This window comes from Pleurodeles waltl, chromosome 10 (genome assembly GCF_031143425.1).
Source record: "Pleurodeles waltl isolate 20211129_DDA chromosome 10, aPleWal1.hap1.20221129, whole genome shotgun sequence".
NCBI lineage: Eukaryota > Metazoa > Chordata > Amphibia > Caudata > Salamandridae > Pleurodeles > Pleurodeles waltl.
The window spans coordinates 342,949,156-342,971,150 of record NC_090449.1 but is presented as its reverse complement, the minus strand read 5'-3'; the positions used below and the strand labels follow the sequence as shown (position 1 = coordinate 342,971,150).

General features: G+C 44.0%; 1 protein-coding gene across 1 annotated transcript in view; it reads right to left on the bottom strand.

Annotated features, from left to right (window-relative positions):
• Positions 1-21,437, bottom strand: part of NME3 (NME/NM23 nucleoside diphosphate kinase 3) — an 80,106-nt gene extending 58,669 nt beyond the window's left edge. Inside the window, exon 1 of the mRNA XM_069210565.1 lies at positions 21,322-21,437. Within this exon, the coding sequence (XP_069066666.1) occupies positions 21,322-21,367 (46 nt within the window). The 5' untranslated portion in view covers positions 21,368-21,437. The remainder of the gene's footprint in view (positions 1-21,321) is intronic.
• Between the last annotated feature and the right edge of the window lie 558 nt (positions 21,438-21,995).

The following is a 21,995-nucleotide window of genomic DNA, read 5'->3' as shown; positions in this document are numbered from 1 at the left end:
GAAATTTTAGTGTCCATTATTGCTTCAAGTACTTTCTCAAATTGTGAGGAGTGGGCCAGAAGTGTTGATTCCAGCGTCTGTAGGGTAGGCATGGGTTGTTGGTCCCCAGGCGCTGGTCCATGCGTGCTCCGGTCCTGGCTCCTCGCTGATTTTGATCTCCCGGCCATTTTGTCTCGACTCGTGGGTCCCTGTTCCTGTTGCACCGACGCGGACTCCCACGTTCCCTGGGTTGGACAGGCAAGGAGGGCTGTGTATTTTCACGGGTCCACGCCGGCGTGCGCTTTAGTTCTTTAGGTTACAACCCGCCTGGCGTTCTTCGAGGTGAATTCCTACTCAGCTGCCCGCTTCCAGGCCCCTCAGCCAGCACCGGCAGGAGGGGGACGGATGGCGGGAGGGGGGGGCGAGGCCCGCGCGCCCCCAGTGGTACCGCAGTCGGCCTGGGCAATTTTGGGCCTGTGTGAGGGCCCCTCACTCCCTCGATGTCAACCGCCGTGTGCGCGCATCTTTATTTGGGCCGCCATGCAGGGTTCTAATCCCCGTGCCGGGGGAGTGGTGGTGGACGTAATATCCTGTGAAGTGCGCTTCCTTCTGGCCCACGGATGTCCAGAAATTACCGGAGCCAACAGCAATGGGCAGGGGGCGCAGGGAGCAAGCCCCCCCCCGGCTCCGAGTCGCTGGCGCTCCAGAGGCGTCCCGCGGGTTTCTCTCCGTGTCCCCCCTAGGTCAAGGGGGGGGGGCACGTCTTGCTGCCGGTCTGCGGGCCAAAGGGGGCACCCCCGGGGGTCCCCGTCCGCAATTCCTCCGCTTCTCCGTTCCCCCCCACGCCAGTAGTGGGGAGGGATCTCCAGCGATAGAGGGGGGGGGGAGGGGGGCAGCCCAAGGCGGTGCAGGGCCCAGCGGTGGGCCTGCTGCCCTCCCGCAAAGGGGTCCCCCCGCCACCACACACCCGCCTCACCTTCGGGGCTCCAGGACAGATCTCCAGTCCTCGCAACGAGGAAAGATGGTGGCCGCGGTTTCCGATGCGGCGTTGTTGTTTGGCGGCCTCCCTTCTCGGCCGTCCGAGCACCTCCGGAGCCACCGGCGAGGGGAGAAAGGCTCCCGGAGCGGGTCTCTGCCCCGTACCAGGATATTGGCGTCCCCGGGGCGCCCCGCAGTTATTTGGTGGCGAGCCCGAGACGGAGCGCTTTGTTAAGTGTCCCTCCCGGTCGCCATCTTGGCTCCTCCCCCCACATTATGGTGAATTATAATGAGATAAACATATTCCTTTTACTGCAAAGATAGGTCCTTAGCAACGACAGCCTAACGGGGGTCTATGTGCAACATTAGTGCATTTTAGGAGTAAGTATTTTTGGGGTTTTCACTTAGCATACCCAGTGGCCCTGCTGGTAGAGACGTCATCCTATTGATGTGCTACTTGGAGGGCCCTTTTTCATAGAATTTGGTAACTGAGAAACACAGATTACACACAGACCATTCCAGTAGATGCATAAATGGAAACTGTAACCATCAATTAAAATAGGAGATAGCCCTGTCTCATCCCAAGAGAGTCTCCCGTAACTCTCACTTTAAGAACATTCAATTCCACCTACTACAAAGAGCATACCTAACACCAACCCAACTGAATAGATATTACCCCACAGCGCAACTCGCAAGCCCGTGCTGCCCCCAAAAGGCTGCAGACCTCTGCCATATGCTGTGGGCCGGCCCAACGTTGCATCACTATTGGTCCACGATTCATGACAAACTGAGGGAAGTAACAAAATTATTTGACCTCCATACATGGGAAGCCTCTGCTCTTGGCATCTTCAAGCATAAAAAAACTAAAAGTACAATACCTCTTCGTGACATTAGCACTCCTGCTGGCAATCTGCACGGTTACCTTACACTGTCGAGTACCCTCCCCAACCCCAGTAGAGGCTTGGAAAGGTGCCTTGAACAAATGGGGGCGTCGGAGGAGGCTCTGCGCAGTGAAGAAATACGTGGCCTCCGCCACTGTCACATCTCCAGTCACTGGGAGACGAATGTTACCCATTTTCGTCAGCATCACCGAGGCGACACCATGCCACCTTGAGAGAGGGCACCCACCACAATTCACTGCTCTCAACAATCTCCCGTGTCCACCAGTACAACTCCCCTGCCACAAAACAGAGATGTAGGGCTCACAGCCCATGTAGGCGACCCACCTCCCCCCAGTACCCACCGACCCGAAGCCTAGTTACGACTATCCCCCTCTCCAATCCCCATTACTTAGAAGCTGAAGCCTCATATCATCCATTTCAGTGACATACGCCAAGAACGGATTACAAAGCCACAATGCCCCAACATCTCCCAGTCCCTCCCAGTTTAAGCTCCTGGAAACAAACAACATCTCATCCCATTGATCCCGCTGTCCAACCACCTCCTTGCATAGGCTCATGTAAACTACACACTGCAGCAATGTTACTCCGACGCTACCCAAGTACTGTTGATAACAACAGATAAAGTCTTTAGTCACAGAACTGCATGAGGGATTATATTCATTCTGTTCGCACTTTGAATGCCTGATGCTTTGTTTCTCTGTTTGAATAAAATAAAAATAAAAATTTAAAAAATGAAAAATAAGAAATAAAGTACACAAATCTCTGCGGTTTGTGCAGTTACTCACTGTGCGTTCTTAAATGAATTACAGTCCGGCAGCCTTTAGAGATATATAAATTTTTTTAAATGCAGTCTTATATAGCCCGAATCAGAACTCAAGGGTTATCAGAACACTGATCTCTGCAGTGGGTTTAAGAACCCACAATTTTCCGAGAGGAACTAAAACTTGAGCGCTGCATTCTAAATGGGTATCTCTGGGATGGTTTCTTAAGCTACTAAAATATGGCATGAATTGGAACCGGCACACTCCAGTTACTGATGTAATTCTGCAACATGCACAATCCGCATGGCATCTCAGTCACACAATAGCCTACAACTAATATCTTATTTACAATTCTTCAACTTTTAAATAAGTCAGTTATTTTGCCCTGGTCTCCATGTTGATAGGCCAGTAGGATTCTCACACAGCACACTACCTCGTACCACGTTTCTTGATGCTAGACTATGGAGACCCTAGTCTTTCAATTTTTATTTAGTCGTAAACATAAAACAATCACTTTCTAAAAGTTTGCCGAAGGTCCCTGCCTCATCTCCTAGACCTGCAGCCTCCTTTCACTTTTTTTTCCTCCGGTTCTTTTTAATTTAACCAATATTATCCTTTACATTTACTGCTTCCTATTTTTATGCCCTTGAGTGTTCATGTCCTACCTTCCTTTGCCTCACTGTTTTGATCTCTTTCTATTTTTATAATCTACATTCCTCTTACTCCTGTTGTCTTCCTGCCTCCCCCATTCATGGATGGGTGCAAGAACGGGCTATGTGGAGAAGACGCCTCTTGACAGAACAGCTGATTCTGAACTGGAGATCGTAGATCTGTCAGTATCAGAACAGAAGGCATGTGCACCTACACCATCACATGCATACCTTGTGCAGACACATAACCTCAAGAAATACATCATACATAGTACGTACATCCTCCAAAGAATTAGGCACACCATGCAGACAGGCCTATTCACTCTGCACAGACACACACATTCCAACAGTAACACGCTGAACACACGCGTGCAAGCAAACCCCTCTTGCAGTCACGAAGATGCAAAGACATAATTTGGAGACCAAGCTCCCTTCAGACACTCTCTCTGGGGAGAGACAAACACCTGATTTCTCATGACTGGCTGACAGTACAGTGAAGAAATAGCAGTTATAGAGGTGCTCCCCTTCATCTTGTAAGGCGCTTGCTTATCTGTCCCAAAAGAGACTCTATGAAGCTGCTGTCCCAGTTGAGGGCAGCAGGAATTGTCTGCAGGCAAGCTGGCTGCATCATCCTTTCATCCAAATAGGGGACCCTGCAATGCATTCTGAGAACAGTTCTGTTGCATGTCACTGGGGATACTGTATTGGCGTGTTATCCAACTAATTTAAAGAACTGAAGGCTGCAATTCCCTGTATACACTAGGTTATTAAACAAAAGTTAGAGTCTGGAAATAGTATCCACAAGGAACAGATCAAAGACAAAACATGTATACAATACAGAGAGACAAAACATGTATACAATACAGAGAGGAAACATTCATTTAAACCGAACACCATTGCCTGCCATTATTCTACTAGAAGGTATAAAAGCCTGTGCATGGTACCGACTGATAAGGACGTACAGATTACAATTCACCAAGAAGCATCTCACTTAAATAGAATAGCATTTAAAGATCGGTCCAAAAGGGAAGCACTGCACAAATCATAGCAGATACTGCAAGATACAAACTTGCCTGACCAAAACGCCTTCCACTGAAAAACCTAGTTTGTTCTCAGGACAAAAAAAAAAGATATGGTTGTTAAATTGGCCTGAATCATGGTCATAATTGCGATAAGGAGAGATTAATAAAATATATAGAATTATCATATAAACCCAATAAAAACCTTTATCAGAAATAAACATTTGGCACTAGACTGTAATGCTCAGAACAGCCCATAGAGGACACCATAATAAAAATAGCACTTGTAAGAAACAGGGTCATGTAACCATATAGTTAGCCCCTAGAGGGCATACCCACATGAAAAGAGAATGACAGAATGTAATGCAGTGCATCCATATATTTAGCCCCTAGAGGGCATAGTGCATTACACATTTTCTGAGCTAACAGGTCTACTGCAATGATATTACAAACAAGGCCCTTAAAACACAAACTACTCCCTGCTGTAAAACAAAAGTTCCAGCCATGTGAGAGCTGAAGAAAACACAATTGTGGGAGGGGTTATTATTTTGGGGGACCCATAGACGATGTCGAGAGAAAGAGCACATCATGGTGAACATTTTGGTCCTGTTATCCTAGGACCACCACAGGCTGAGTTATGAGCAAAACTGTTTTGTAAAGGTAATGCTCTGCAAAGCATTATGGGGAGAGTTTCCCAAGTACAGTAAATATTTTAATATTGCCTCTCCCGATGTGTTGGGAGAGCTGCTTTGAGGATTTAGGTAAATCATTTATCAATTGCAGGTGTTTTTGTGAGAGCTGTAGAGTGCGAAGGGGAGAGCCAAAATGATTAGGTAACACTGTGAACAATGTGACCAGAACTTCAGTACCACCGATGGAGTTTGCGCTGTTCTGAACTTTGAGTGTCATGGCCACCATGGAGCACTATGGGGAGAGACAAAAGAAAACAATAGTTTGTCCAGCCCAAGCAGAAGTATATCAGCAATCGTGCAATAAACCATGCAACAGGGTCAGTCTGCAAGGTGGTGGTAAAACCACCCCAAGGCTGGACAAACATAAAGCATTTACCAATGACATCAAGGGTTTTTTGAAAGGCAAGCCCACGATCGAGTGAAAGCGATGCTCCCGAGATAGTTGTGGTTAAAAGCCCACAGAATACGTACATCAGGTCGAAAAGCACCTAAAAATGATCGCCAAGTATGCTATCTAAAAGCGCTGTGCTCTCATGCAGCAGTTAATATTTTATGGCAGTATAAAAGTGCAGCAGAGTATCATAAATAGAATTTTACAAACCCAAGAGCCCTTCGGTAGAGTGTGACTGACTCCAGGAGGTAACATGAAAGTTGTACAGCTGGGTTTCTGCTTACCGTAAATTCATTTTTAGATGTCCATCAGTCAAAATAAGCAAAAACTAGGGCTTTGAGTGGGCCTGGTTCTGTCGGTGCTCAGCACCAAAAACAAAGGCTGAAATATATCTGTATTTAGCCCTCCATTTGTGTCCTCTTCTTCAGTATGGCAAATATATGAACTGGGTGATGTACCACGCATTTCTGGCCTTTATGGGACTTCTACAAGGCTGCTTTGTTATGGAGGCTGTCACTATCAGGAGCAATGATCACCTGATAGTGATCTGAAAACACACACCACCGAATCTACAGGGGGCAAGAGGGGTGGTGGGCTTTAACTGTAACACGTATGCAGTGATTAACTGATAAAAGTGTTCCTGCAGAGTTGTTTTAGCAGCTTCGAGACATTTTTCAAGCTCACAAGAAATAAAAAGTAAATATTTTCCAAAGGGTGTGATTTTAAGGTTCTTAATGAAGCATTATAGTCATCTTCAAAATTGTTAATAGGCCTGTCCGCCAAGTAGGAGAGAGAGGACGCAATGAATATTAGCAAACATTCAACTGATCAAAAACAGAAAATAAAGCATTCCCTTGAAATACAGCTTTTTCTCCAGTTACTGGGATAGGGTGATTACTGCAACAAATGCAAAGTTTGGTTGAGTTGTGTTTTTTTTAAATCTGTAGTTTATGGGACTTACTCGCTGCGATAAACTCTTGTCTCGAACATCCTGCTTTACTGAAGAGCATAAACAATCCTACCCTCTCAAACTCTATCAGGAAGCCGCCTTTGTCTCTCTGGCTGTCGTGCAACCTGGGGACTCACTACACGGATGTGGAATTCCTATCGCCCGGCACCCGGGACATATGATTTGGGGTCAAGGGCAACAACTTTTCATGTTTATTTTGCCCTTAGGACAAGTAGGCCCAACCCGCTGCAGCACAAAACCCTTTAGTTGCCAGTTTACCGAGAAGGGAACTGTCTGCAGTTGAGGTAGTATGTGTGTCCATATGTTAATGCTGTTCAAACTTGTATTTATGGTTCATTAATGAGAAGCCTTCATTATTAGGGTGAGTCCTGTAAATAAACGTTTTAAGATCACACTGCACTACTGACAGTGGTTCCAGGAGAGAAAAAAAAAAAAACATGTAAAAGTTTAACAATATGAGGCTAAGTATAATGCTGCCAGAATGCTCTCTGATTAGATGCAAATGCTTCCACAAGCATTGAAAGTAAGTGTGATGATGCTATACTTTCAAAATTAAATGTTCAGAAAAAAATGAAAGTAGGAAAAAAACGTTTTGTTACTATGAAATTTTAGATGCTATTTCTTCCAAGCGTCATTTAGTTTAAAAAAAAAAGTGTTGATGCAGCCTAGTATTTCCAAAAAATATTCCTCATGGAAAATCAGTGCAGACTGTTTCAACAAGATTTTGGGAAGCATGAAAATAAACAAGCACTGGCAAAGACAACCAATCTGACATTTGTTGTGACTCTTTTAGTTTGCTTAATGTGTGTCTTGTTTTGACATGGCTTTTGTAACACTTCATTGTTGTGGCAGCTGCCAGGCCCTCACCAATGTAACACACACTGGCAAAAAGAAAAAAAGTTTTAGTCCTCAAAAAGCACACATTGCCACAAGTGGCGTAACAAAGGCCCCCCAGCTCCCCTCCAGGGGGCCCCCTTAGCAAAGCACCTGCCCTGAGTTCACTTTCCCTCCAACCACTTTTTTCCCAACCATGGAAGAACTTCTACTTCTGCCTTTGTCTGGAGTAAATGTGCAACCTTTCTCATTATGGGAAATGTTTAGAGAAGAGCTGGTGAAAATCCTTAAAACATGCAAGTTAGTAGGTTTGCAGACTCAAAGGCATTCCAGCCCTGGAACTATTAGTTACTGCTTCCTCCAGCCCCAGTATGTAGATATGCAGAAGGGGGACAAAATAAGGAAACTGCTATAGTAGGGATCGAAATTGCAAGTATTCAAGCCCTACTATAGTAATAACTCTTGCATAATAGGAATGCTATTATCAGAGCTCTTATATAATGAGATTGGTGCCATAATTTCTCGCCGCACTAGATGGGATCAAAGGGACAAGTAGATTGTTTTACAGGACAAGTAGATGTAAGAAGCAACTTGTCCCATGGACAAGTAGATATCTTATTAAATTCCATACCCCTGCACTGTCATTGCTGCTTGTCCCTCATGGAGTTTTTAGACCCTCATTTTGTACTACTGTCTTCTCAATTTCCTATGGTTGTCACGACTTTCTGAGTGATACACAATCTTTATGATTGCTATTGGGCATCATATCACTGCCTTCAAACCGAAAGTGAAAAATTCTGCTTCATTCACTGATCCATATAAGTAACCCAGACAATTTCAGTTAGGCTTTTGTATGCCCGAGTATGAAAATAGGCATCCTGTAGTAACTAGATCATAAAATGTATCAGATGTTTCAAAACACCAGTTTTTTCCCTAAAAAAATCTTTTTCAGACATACTATTTTGAATGGCAAAAAATGTTTCGCAAAACATATATTTAAATATATTGTTTCGTGAAAGAAAGATTTATGAATTTTTCCAGCACAGGATTCTAGTGTCCTTTATTAGGCCATGCCCCTTTAAAAGAGTCCTAGTTATGTCTTATGGCCACACATCTGTTGAGACCTGCTCATCTTTTCCATCCCACTTAAAACACTCCTTGTCCCTGTCAGAAACCTACAGGTCTTGGGAATTATAAATTGCATACCCTTGTTAGTAGCTGGGTGGAAGTGTGATACGTGAATCAGAATATGACTTGTTAAGGCTATACACATTGCTTTAAAAGTGAATCACTCAGTCACAGGTAACCCCTGTGGAAGATCAAAAAGTAATCTAATGGCTACATACTGAATTTGTGTTAACCTTTTTTTAAAGTTTGAGGGTGACATTTATAGAGGGTGTTGCTGTAATATAACTTCAATAAAATTATTGATTGGATCATAAACTGACAAGCTTTTTGGTCTAAGTAAGAAGTAATCTGTTTCACCATTCTGAGATGGAAATAACACAAGGAAGAGATGTATTAAGTTGTGGTCACAACGTGGGGTGATCATCAAATTAAAACTCTAAATTAAGGACTGCTTTTCCTGCTTTGGAGGTTATGTCTAGTTTAGCAGCCCAAAAAATTCATTATATCTGATGGGCTTGATTTGTCAGCAGAATCTGTCTTTTCTAAGTTGACTTTTAGAAAATCAATTGACATTCAGGAGATAGCTGAAATACGACAGACAAGGTTTTCAAATTTGATGGTGTAGATTCATCAAGACTTACCATAATCTAAGAATCTTTGGAGTACATTTTAAAACTGAGGCCGAAATTACATGCTACTTCTGAAGTTATACCTCGGAATGATGACAAAAAGGGTTGGAGAGACAACTTGAGATCTATCTTTTGAACAGTCTAAGATATAATTCATCACAGCTTCTCACGCACCCACTTCATGCAGATGATCTATTAAGATACAATGAAAAATCATATCAAAAGCCACTGACCAATCAAACAGGACAACGGCTGCTAACCCTTAAACTGTCAGCATTGCTTGGTCATCCAGAACTGTTGCCAATTCCGATTCAGTCCCGTGTTCGGCTCTGAAACCCGACTGACTAGAGTACAGTACATTTTCTTGCACCAAATGTTCAATAAATTGGCAATTCACTTCTTTTTCAAACACTTTTATTATGAATGGCAGTTGTGAGATAGGTCTATAGTAGCTAGGGTACATTGGATCAGCAGTCATGTAAGATAGGTCTACAGATGCTAAAATACATTGGATCAGCTGTTGTTTTTTAAAAGAGGTTTTACGAAAGCGTTTTGCCAACATTCAGGAACTGAACCTGATTATAGCAAAGTGTTGCATAAATGCTGAATAATGGATAAGATGCTATCCTCTGATACCTTAAAGCAGTGGTTCCCTATCTGTGTGCCGCAGCCCCCTGGTGCACTGTCAAAAAAGCCAGGTGCACTGTGCACCAAGCACACAGTTTGGGAACCACGAATGTAACACCACCCGTCAATACCTGCACTACATTAATACCTATGATTCATTACCGTATTGAGAGTTGAGCCGTGCTTGTCCTTTTTTAGCCATTTCTTTTGGGAAGTTCTGAGACTGATCAAATATTTTTGAAATTACGTTAAACTCTTTTACCGGGAAAATAGGGATGATAACCTTGCAAAGCGAAGAGTGATAGAAGCACTTGGAAAATACCTGCCCAGCTGCAATCTGCCCTCTCCCTATTCCAGCAGACACCGAGTGGACGAGAGCGCAGACAGAAAATGCAAAAACAGGGTTCTGGCATGTACTTATCACACTTCAATAAATCATGCGTTCTTGCTTTCATCTCCAGCGAATGTTATTATCTAGCCTGGAGAATTTATTATTATGTGGTTGTAGCAACCCAACTAACATTACAGTTTGCGACTGGCACATGTTTTAAATGGGCATCAATCTGCAGAAAATATATGAGCTGTGGATGTACTGCTGGTTGCATTTAATACAAGGATCTGTCTTTGACAAGCTCCTGTATGGGTATATGTTCAAAGCTGAGAGGGTGTGCTCAGCCTTTCAAAATCAGGATAAAAAGCGTTGTTGAGTAATGTGCAGGCAAAGACTGGAATGCGGGGCTGTCACTATTCCATCCACAAAATTGGATTACATTGAAACAACACTGGTGATGGCAGGAGGTGCCACAACAGGATGTGCACAAGCACTGCTAAGTGCTCAATTTAGCTTTGTTTTGGGGGCAGAAGATAGACCCCATGCAGCTACCTATCGCTGCTGTTCAGTGCACTGGAGTGTGGAGGAGGCTGCCACCTTGTGGCTCAGCCTATTAGGGGCAGCAATAAACCCACAATAAATCTAGCGCCGCCCTATCAGTCACAGAATATGATTCATGTGGGCAAAAGCGCAACACAACATTGAGAAGAACGCCTACAAAAGTTTTTATACTTTAAGAACACAACAGGGTGATCCAGAAACCCACTGTACATAAGGTCAACAACATGCCACAGCAGACTTGTTACAACCACTGAGATGATGAACATGCCACCACAATAATAATGGTATAAGCACTGAGAGAAGCCACAGCAATCATGCAACAAAAAGAGAACAATGCCACAGCAGTCATGTAACAAGTACAGAGCTACGCCACAAGTCATGTACCAATCCTAAAGTTCTGCACACAAGAAGAAACAGAACCAGGGACAGGCAAGCCTCGCAGAAAAACTAAATGCCTGGAGTGGATTAGACCCTATTGCTTTTTTCCTTCAAATCTTTTTCTGCCTCTTCATCTGTTGGTCAGTTTTAGAGATGTTTATCAGCTGCTGATCTTTCTTTGAAAGATAAACTAAAGACACACAGATTTGTTGTGTAGCTGGGGCATTGGTATGTGAAAACATACACACTTCTCATAGAAAGAGACATGCACATGAACTGCAAGAAGCATCACACAAAAGCAGGATACCTTTGGTGGGCTGCGCCCCTGGCTAGATTTGACGGCACACAGGGGTGCAACAGCACACAGAGGATCTCTTTCTCAAAACTGTTGTGATGAATTGGCACAATTGGAAACATCTTTAGGTGCCACTATAAGTCCCTAATAAATGGTACTAAGGTACCGAGGGCATGTAGTACTAAGGGTAGGCCCCCTGAGGGCAGCAGCACGGATTGTGCCACCCTCACGGACCATGCATCCACGTGCACCCAGCACTGACATTGCAGGCTGAGAGTTTTGGTGCAATCCTAAATTGCAAAACTGACATGGCCCACAGCCTGTGTGCCCTGTCCACTACACACTGCATGCAATATATATATGCTCCCCCTCTGGCAGGCTTTCCAGTCTAAGGCAGGTGCACTATACTGCATGTGTGGGCACAGATGCATGAGCAATATGCCCCTATTGTGTCCCTGCTAAACCTGGGGCATAGTAAGTGAACAGAACAGCCGTTTCACATGCATGTGCTGGACACTGGTCAATACAGGTTTCACAGCTGCATGACGGCCACTCTGCACCCTGGGTTGTTTGGTATCAAACAACTCAAAATGATAAATCCAAACTGCTACCTGTACTGGATTTATTGCACAATGTACCTGGGGTCACCTTAGAGGTTCCCTCTGCAAAAGCTAACTAACCTGGCCTGGTTACTGGCCGGTCACAACCAGCCTGCCACCACCAGACGGGATTCTGGAACCCTGGGGTGAGAGCCTGTGCTCTCTGGGTCCAGAGAACACAGCCCTTCCTGGGCAGAGGTGTTACACCTCCTCCCCTGGGTATGTGCCCAGCCCTGCCTAAGAGCGTCCAAGGGCTTAACCCGCTTGAAACTCAACACCCAGTGCTGCTGCTAGCAGCAGATGGCCGCCCCGTTGCAAACCTCCACTTTTGGTGGGAGCAACAGCTGGAAACTGCACACTGGACCGAGGAGGGGCTAACCCCAGCTTGCACCACCCCTAAGGTGTTGCATGCGAGATAGCCTCTCTATTTCATTTTCCTCCATCTTGCATGGTAGGAAAACCGACTATTTGGGACAGGGATGTGACCACATAGTGGGTGTAGCCACCCTAAGGAAGATGAACAGTTGGTGCCTACTAGGTACTTCACTAAACGCCAACTAAATGCAGTATTTAATGGGCACCCCTTGACCTGCGGATCAGATTACAAGGACACAAGAAGGCCAGAAACAAAGAAGACCCAAGGCTCGAGAAATGCATTCCTGCAGCACAAAGAAAAAGGTGCCAAATTCTGCCTGCTGGACCCATGACTCGACAATCACCACTGAGGGGTTGCTCAGACATTGGATGGACTCAACAAATCCCCAGAGGACCTCCATTCTTCTAAAAAATTGCCAAAGATCTCCCTTCAAAGTGAAGGCATCACTCTTTGCAACCAAAGACCAAAAAAACTGTGAAGTCCAGTTCACTGACCGCCTGCTGCCCAAGGAACCCGACGCCGCAGCCAGACCAAATTTCACCCGATGGACCATCAGGTCAAATCCTGCAAGTGTGCTAAGTTTGGTGGCGCTGCTACCTCCAGTGGCAGAACCGTGCAATAGCTTGGGGTACTGGTCACTCAACGTCAGACACCAAGAAGAAAGGTCCACTCCAGACTCCAAAAGGACCAGGAGCAAGCCACAGTAGAGAGACTTCAGAAAACGTAAGGCTCACCCCCCAGAGTGGCCCTGCTGACCTGCAAACTACACTCAAAGTGACCTGCCTCCTGCTTCCAAGGGAATCTTTGCTCACAGAGCACCACAATGGAGAACTAGCTGTGCTCTAAGGGTCCCTCCACCGCTTGCGATCTCCACAGTGCAAGGGAAACCACCGGACTCACTTTGCAATCCACCTGTGCATTACTTTTCCAAGAGGTCCTTTGCAGTGGTTCTGCACCAGTTTCAAGGAGTTTTCAGCTGCTCTTCCCACCAAAACCGGGAACTGCCCGAACTCCGCCAGCTGGCCCACAGGACTTCTTGATGACCTCGACCTATATGCAAATGGAGACATTGATAAACGCATTGCCTGATTTTATAAGCATTTTTATATTTTTCTCCCATTGATTCCTATGAGGCTTAATTACGCACAGAAACAAGATATTTTCTAAACTTTGAATAATCCTAACGTAAACCGTACTTACCTAATTTTGATGATCTTGGTCTTAAAAATGTTGTAAATTGGTCTCGAGTTATTACTTTGAGTGTGCATCTTGCTTTATTGTTACTGTGAGTAAAGCAAATGCTTTGCACTTCTCCAAGATTGACCTAGCTGCTCGACCAAGCTACCATAAAAATTAGAGCATTAGGTGATCTAGTTTTTTTCTCTATAAACCAATGTGTGGTTGCCGGACTCTCTGTAGTGTGCCTTGTTTTGCACACAACATAGAGCCAGCATCCTACAAGCACTACATCACAATCCAGTAACAGTTTACTTATCTGAGAACCCTGTGTTCCTTTAATCAGTCATTGACACTGCATGGGGCTTTGCAGTGGATAGGACTGCATCTATGATTTTAATAATACCTTCAACTGCTTCATCCCTATTATTTTCAAGGAGAAAAATGGAAGTACTCCACAGGCCAGCTTACATTCACGCTCCGGCAAAAGAAAATATAATGGGGAGCGACGGCCAATAGGTCAAGGGAGCCGGGAGTCGAAAAAGTTTGGGAACCACTGAGTTCAAGATATAAGCAGGGTAACGGTCTAATGGGGAGACTTACTTAATGTACTGCTTAAATAATAAGTTCCGCCTTCTGAAAGCAATTTCATTTTGTAAGAAGAGACTTCATCAAAGCTTATATTGCACCAAAGGTGTTTTCAAAATTACTACATTGTGATTCACGTACCGTAGAAATTTTCCCAAGAAATAATGGAAATGGTGTAAAGCAAGTGCTGGAAAGCAGCTATGGTGTTTTGTCAACAGTCTGGATTTGCCAATGAATTCATAACTTTAAAAACCTCCATAGTTGAATTATGTGCATTAATTATTTGATGAGGATAAGAAGTATGTGTTTAACAAACTAAAGAACTGTAGGACAGATCAACAATTTTTCTAAGATTTTTTTTAAATTAAACTAAAGGATCTCGTCAATACTAAGGTGTTGACTGATGACGCTGAGCATTATGATCTTATGGAATAGGAACTTGAGGTTTTTAAAGTAGTTGTTAATCAACTGTCAATTTGTTGGATTCCCACAGGAATATATTCACTAACCCTGTATGTTTGGGCCACTTTATGATTACTTTCAGTTGGGGACAATTTGCACCAGATAGATATAATAAGGGATTTCCAAATAGTTTGAGGCTGTAATTGAGCTCTTTCCTATGCACCAAAACAAAATTCAATTGACACATGGTCTGTACAAGACAGGTGAGCAAATCCAGAAATCACAGCAGATTTATGGTTCCTGAATAGAAGGTCAATAATTTGACCTGCTTGGTGAGTGGGAAATTGTATTAGTTGGCTGAAGCATAAAGACTCCCATGATTCTAGAAATGTTTTATTAATAATATCAGGGTTGTCAACTCTGACAATAGAGTCCCCTAATATAATTATGCGATTTGAGGATTTAAAGTGGCATTATAAAACTCTCTTGCATAGATGTTAAAATTTGTTGCAGAACCTGGTGACCAAATACGTGGAAGAGAATTGAAGTGTTAATCCTAATAAATTTAGCTAGAGCAAAAAGGTTCAAAGTTAATAGTAGTAATTTTTAAATCTTGCTTCAAATGCCTGCTAGGCCTCCACCTCTTTTGTGTGGGAAATGAGAATCGTTTTATAACGTGACAGGCCAGCACAATATCTGTAGTGGAAGCGTTGCACGTCCATGTTTAAGTGGTAAAAGCAGATATCAATTTGTACTTTGAAGGTCAGCTCATTCAATTCTATCTTATATGTATGTACTTAGCAGATAATAATGAGTGCACTTTCAATGTTTTTAGTTGTTAGGGCTTCCTTCTCAAATGTCTTGAGCGAAGATAAACCGATTTCTTGAGTGGCTGTTTTTAGATTAGAGTACAAGTGCTCACTGTTAGAAATGTGGTCTCTCATTGGCAGTGGTTAACATCCTGTCCAAGTAGGGACCCTCTCTATTGTAAGGGTGAGTCACACAAACTTAGTAACTCCTGCTCACCTTCTTGGTAGCTTGGCACAAGCAGTCAGGCTTATCTCAACGGCAATGTGTAAAGTATTTGTGTACACACACAATAACACAGTGAAAACACTACAAACGGACTCCGCACCAGTTTAGAAAAATTGCCAATATTTATCTGAATAAAACAAGACCAAAATTACAAAAATCAAATATACACAAGCAAAGATATGAATGTTCAAGATTAAATCTTTGTGAAGTGCTTAGAAACAAAATAGCTCCAACTGAGGCTATCATTGTGTCTTGCTGGAGTTATTCCCAACATTCTGATGCCACTCGCAAGAGAGTGCAGGCCGGTCATGGAATCGCACGGACCCCAGGTACAGTACCTTGGAAAACAATGAGGAAACAAAGATGCTGCAAGGAGTCTGGGAGGTGAGTTGTTGGTTCCTTACGGTCGAAGGGGAGGTGATGTGGCGTTGGTGCCGATGCTTCGGTTTCTTACAACCCAGGGGTGTTAATTATTCTAGAAGGTCAAGATGCGAGGCATCAACTTTGAAGTGCTGCGATCAGACCACAGGGCCACAGGAGTTGCGGTGGAGCCGGGTGCCAAGGACGTAGGTGCCACGGCGTGCAGGACTCATGCTGTGGGTGAACTGTGGAGGTGCTGCGGCGAGCCTGCAACGTCAGTCGCAGTCATTGCACTCAGCAGGAACCACAGCTCCATAGCAGGCAGCGGCACAGAGTCAAACAGCGGCGCCGGTTTTGAAGTCGCTCTGGCGTCGATGTGCTTGGTTTCTTCTTGATTGCACCAGAATTCACACCCAAGGGCCCAGGGACTGGATTTGGCACCACTTGGCAAGTCAGGACTCTCAGCAAGAGAGCCCAGGCACTGGTAGATGAAGTCTTTCATGTCCCTGAGACTTCTTGACAGGAGGCCATCTCAGTCCTAGCCCTTGGAGAATCTTAGGAAGCAGGATGTCGAAAGCAAAGTCTAGTCCTTTCCCTCCCAGAACAGGAGCACCAAGCAGCAAGCCAGCACAGCAAAGCAACAGCAGAGTGACAGTCCCTACAGCATCCAGTCCTTCTTCCTGGTAGAATGTCTTCAGTCTAGAAGGATTCTAACTATGTGGAGTCAGAGGTCCAATACTTATAACCATTTCTGTCTTTGAAGTGAGCAAACTTCTAAGAGAAGTCTTTGTAGTCCACAAGACCCTGGCTTTCCCTGCCCTGGCCCCAGAAACACTCCAGGGGGTTGGAGACTGCTTTGTGTGAGGAAAGAAACAGCCCTATTCAGGTGCAAGTGTCAGGTCCTCCCACCAGTCTAGCTCAGTAAGACCCATCTGCTTGATGGGCCATCGGGATATGAGGGGCACACCTGAGCTCCCTTTGTGTAACTGTCTAGAGTGAATAAATAAACAGCCCAACTGTCACCCTGACCCAGACGTGCATTCAGCAAACAGACAGAGGCACAGAATGGTTAACAAGAAAATGCCCACTTTCTAAAAGTGGCATTTTCAAACTTACAATTCAGAACCAACTTCACCAAAAGTTGTATTATTAGATTGTGAGTTCAGAGATCCCAAACACCCCATCTCTATCTGCTCCCAATGGGAAATTACACTGAAAATATAGTTCAAGCCAATCCCCGTGTTACCCTACGGGAGAGATATGCTTTGCGATAGTGAAAAACGAATTTAGCAGTTTTTCACTGTCAGGACATGTAAAACATACCATTACATGTCCTATTTTTTAAACATCCTGTACCCTGCCCATGGGGCTGCCTTGGGCCTAGCTTTGGCGTAACTTACAGGTAATAATAGCGATATTTGGGCATGGAAAGTGGGTGCACTTGCCAGGTCGAAATAGCAGTTTCAAACTGCACACACAGACACTCCAGTGGCACACCTGAGACTTAAGTGCAGGACTACTTGTGGGTGGCACACTCAGTGCTGCAGGCCCACTAGTAACAATTGATTTATGGGCCCTGTGTACACACTGTGCACTGTACTAGGGACTTACTAGTAAATCATAGATGCCAATCATGGAGGAACAAATACATTTTACACAGAGAGCATATGCACTTTAGCAGTGGTTAGCAATGGTAAAGTGCCCAGAGTCCTAAGACCAGCAAAAACGAAATTCAGCACAGGATCAAAAACACAAGGTCAGAAGCAAAATGTTTGGGGATAACCCTGCAGAAAGGACCATTTCCAACACTCACCAACTTCAATGTAAGGATAATTTTGAAGGTCTTGGATTTTGAGCTTTTCTGGATTAAGGGTTTAAAAGAGTTCCAGCTGAATAGGTAAGGGTGGGTACCACCTTCTCAGTTGGGGAAAAAGATGCGGCTTGGCTGGTGCTGGCCACATCCACAAGTAGATGGGCTAGCCTTTCCCACAGTCTGTTTTGCAGGCATCCCCAAGTAACCCTGGGCGATCAGCACATTGCAGTAAAGCCAAAACACTAGCACATGCACTACCAAAAATTACAATTCTAGTGTGAACTAAGTGAAGGGAACCAAGATGAGGGCAGAAGCTCATAACCCAAGAAAATGCTCTTTCCACAAAAGAGAAGTAGAATGAAGAGCAGAGAGGAGGCAACAGAAACAAGTATGGTGTGCTTAAATCCAGAAATAGCTTCACAAGGGTCCCAATAAAGGTCCAAAATGCCTATAAAGTATAAATCACAGCAAAACAAAAAAAACTCAATTGCGAACAAAAGAGCCAGGAGTATACCCTGCAGAAGTCCCTAAAGAAACCATGGGGGGGATTTGCACTGTTTTTGCGTCCTATGTACAGACAGCGGAAAAAATAGGGAATAAAAAATAAATCTAGTATCTTAATCTATATTATACTTGGCATTAACATATATTTCCATTTCTACAGAGGCAGTTACCACCACCTATAAGTCTGCAGTAAATTGTTGGGTAAACCACAACCGAGCGCAACTTGCACTCAGGCACAAGAGGTAAAGTTGGCCGAAATACAGATTGTGCCCCTTTTGGCACTGCTCTATTGGTCTAAATGACCCTATGTACAATAGCAAGCAGAGCTGTACGCCTGATTAAAAAGGATTCCTGTAAAAGGCACAGAGATCTTCTCTATTAATGTGAGAGACTAAGAAACTCCCATGATCAGGTAAAAGATGGCTAAGCCCTCCGAATATGGGAAAGAGGATGCAATCAGATAGAGAACAAGATGTATAAGAGTGGTAAAGAGAAAGAATTAGATTACATGATGGATTCATTTCCTTCCACAAAAGGACAGATTGCTCTGGGATTAGCAGGGCGGAGAAACCGCTAATTCTTGCGAGAGGCAGCTTTTGAGTCAGAAGGATGGAAAAATTATTTTAAAGTGGGCATAGTGGGTGCAAGATGAACCATCCAAAGATTGAAATATGATGGAGTGCAATGCTCCTCCAAGAAGCCCTAAGTAGTTCCAGAGTTATTCTGCTCAGATAGAGTGAGGAGCATAGAGTGTCCACAAGGTGCTTGTGCTACACAACAGCACTGTCAATAGTATGCTTGGCCTAAGTCTGGTGGCAGCGCTTGTAAGGGGCGGTTGCATGCCTGTAGAAAAGCACAATATGCTGCAGACTTTGTACATAGCCAGGTACTAGGCCACAGTAATCACATAGTGCAGACATGTCCTAGGTGGACCTATGAAGGACATAAAAGGGACAGCTCCTCAAAGTGGTACAAAAGTCACAGTCCTTGTTGTGCTCCTCCAAGGTCCATAGTCTAAGGCAAGTGCCTCCTATGCGCCTCTAGGGTAAGTGAAAAAGATCCCTAAGATTCCGTAGGTAGACTCGTCACGGCCCCTAAGCAAGAAAGAACACAATCATTTCAAGGGTCTCATCTTGGAGTTACAGATGACTAAGCAGAAAATTAAGTTGAGGAAGACTGATGATTCATCACATGAATTCTATGTTTTTCTAGGCACGTATATTCAGATAGCCATTTTGACTGCCACTGAATCCACGTTAATTTAAATCTACTTATGTATTTGAAGTCATTTTCTGGTCCTGTGCTGAGCTACGTTTTAGCAGGGGTCTCTTCCCTAACTTTGTGGTAATAAAGATCGAAGTGTGGCAACTCAACTACTCTTTATTACCAAAGTATTAAGGTAATGTAGGTTGGATGTGATTACGTATGTAACATACATGCCTGTACTCACAAATCTGCTTCCCGCACCTGGCTATAAGCATACATGGACCCTGGCAAGGTCAGCACCAGGTACACAGGCAGCAGATGCTTCTCCACCGCCACTGGAAATGCTTCTGGGATACGTGCATCTCTATGGTTATTACTGGTCTGCAGTGTATTGCATAGAATGGAGAACATTGCCAAAATAAAATGTGTCCAAATGGCATTGTTTAGTGGGTTTTTTTATGTAGTGCCTACATCCATATGACATATAAAGCTCACTGAATGTGCATCAGTCTATGATCAGTATTGCTCACACGGATGGTGCCCTCTCTGGCATGCATTACTCCTGCCAATGTGTTCTTAACTATCGTTTGTACTGTACTCGTCATGTACATAGATGATATCTGGACTTAGAAAAAAATTGTTGTGTGAACTATCCCTAGTCAAAATTGGTCAGATTGTGCCATACTACTGCCGGCATTGCTAAGTTAGTCTGTGTCCATGGAGGCTACAGCCAAATGCCTTTTGGAACCTCAAGATGAAAACTAGCTAAACATTGATGTGGCTTCTGTCCGGCGCTCTAACCTGAGAAGGGTTATTTTAGAAAGGCTGATCATAGAGACACCGAGGACTGGATTTAACGCACTCAGAAAGAGACGTTAAGCAATGGTAATCATTTTTCAAACAGCATCATGTTCCTCTTCATGCACTTTCACAACAGTCAGCAACATCCTTACAATCAGTTCACCTACCCCGAACTGCAGAACAACACCACACTCATCAAAAAATCAAAAGTGCGAGCTTCCTTTTAAACCATGGCTGCAGTAAAGCATCGAATTTAACTTTTGCCTCGAGAAGACCTGGAACTTGGGATCTCTGAGGACCCACTATTTTGCTCATTCTCATAACTGTCTTCATGGGGGTGTTGAGCCTGGAGGTGTAACTCCAAGGAAGACTATAACAGCATAAAAACAGGGCGGCCTTCATAACCTTAACTTTGCACTTTTTTTTATATAAAGACTCTTTGAGTCAGTCTGATCTACGGTGTAATGGGGGACTTTACTTAGCATAGTCTAATGCTTTTCGCTGTTTTTTAAACACAAAACACTATTCTAGTGTGTTAAATGGCTGAATTGCACAAAGCGTACTTGGAAAATATGTGTTCAAATCCGGATTCACCTTGAACCTGGTTGAGGGTGGGGCGGTTTATGAGTACACAAATTCATGTTTAGAAACCATCGATTTTAGTGAGTTGAATTACATGGAGTGATACAGTATCTTAAAGTGTTACGTTTTAACTTGTTAAAGGGATACAATTTTGCAATTATGAAGAGTCTGTTTTATGGCTCCCATGTCGCACGTAGATTGTCCCTCTCTAGCTCCGACTGCTCACAATGGGTGTACTCGTCTGGGACTAAAACTGTTTACATAGCTTTTGATAGCACTGCTCATGCAGCGGATGTATGTGCTGTTCTTATTGGTACACTACACAAACCTCTGGCTCAGACTACCATGGGCATTGCATATGTACTTGACACTTCTCCAATAGTATATTATACACTATGAGGGGCCGGCCGAGAAGGCACTGCTCGGGCGAGGAGGGCTTCGTTCTAAAGTTGAAAGGTCATGCGGACGATGGGATTGTGTCTCTCTTTTTTTTCTTTTCTTTTTTAACGCCACTCCTGCACTCGAATCTCTCTATCGCTGCTAACCGTTTTTTACCTCACTTGAATGATCTTGCACTGAAATCCCCAAGCACCTATGGCTGGCAAGCAAGCAACGTGAGCCCGCTTACGGAGCACTTATCAGGTAACGGTGCTCCTCAAGGTAACAGTGTATATGCATTGTGCGCACACCTATGACTACCACCATTCATGCAGCGTATGCCAATTTATGGCTGGCAGTGCTAGCTATTTCTCACCCACGGGGAAGATGTGCGCGAAGAGCGTCAGAATTAAGCAGATCATGGCGGTATCTGTGACAAAAGAATGGACGAAACGTGCGCGCGCACATTGCACCCGAATGCACCACAGAGGCGTGTCGAGCACTTATCTAAATCAATGGCGGAGACGCAAAGTGAAAACAGAAAAATAGGACTAGAACAAAGGCATACAGTTTGAGGGCGCGGCCATGTTTGAATGATGCTGGATCTTGGTAGCACAGTAATATCATGCGTTAGAGAGCCACAAACATTTTACACTGTTTCTTTACCATCATTTTTGTTTTTTTTTAGTACTTGTATTACTCTAATGAAATATTGCTGGTTAGTCAAAATCACACCCTTTTTTATTTAAGAACGACCAAGTAATACACTGCTATAATTCCACATTCTTTCACATCATAGATATCCTTTTTGTCTTTGGTTCCAGAGAAGTTTTTCTTTTTATGGCTTCAACGTACATTTAAAGTGTTATTACATTCCTCTTCAATATGGCACAGACCTCTTCGGATTGGGTCGGCATTTAGCATTCGTGAAATGTTTTCGTGTACTAGTCTGAGGCCAGTGTCAGAAAGGGGGCATAAATGAAGAGAACCCCTAGCAGTAGGCAAGCCACAAAGTTCTGGTTGGAACCAAGCCGGGTTTGCTACTTGGGA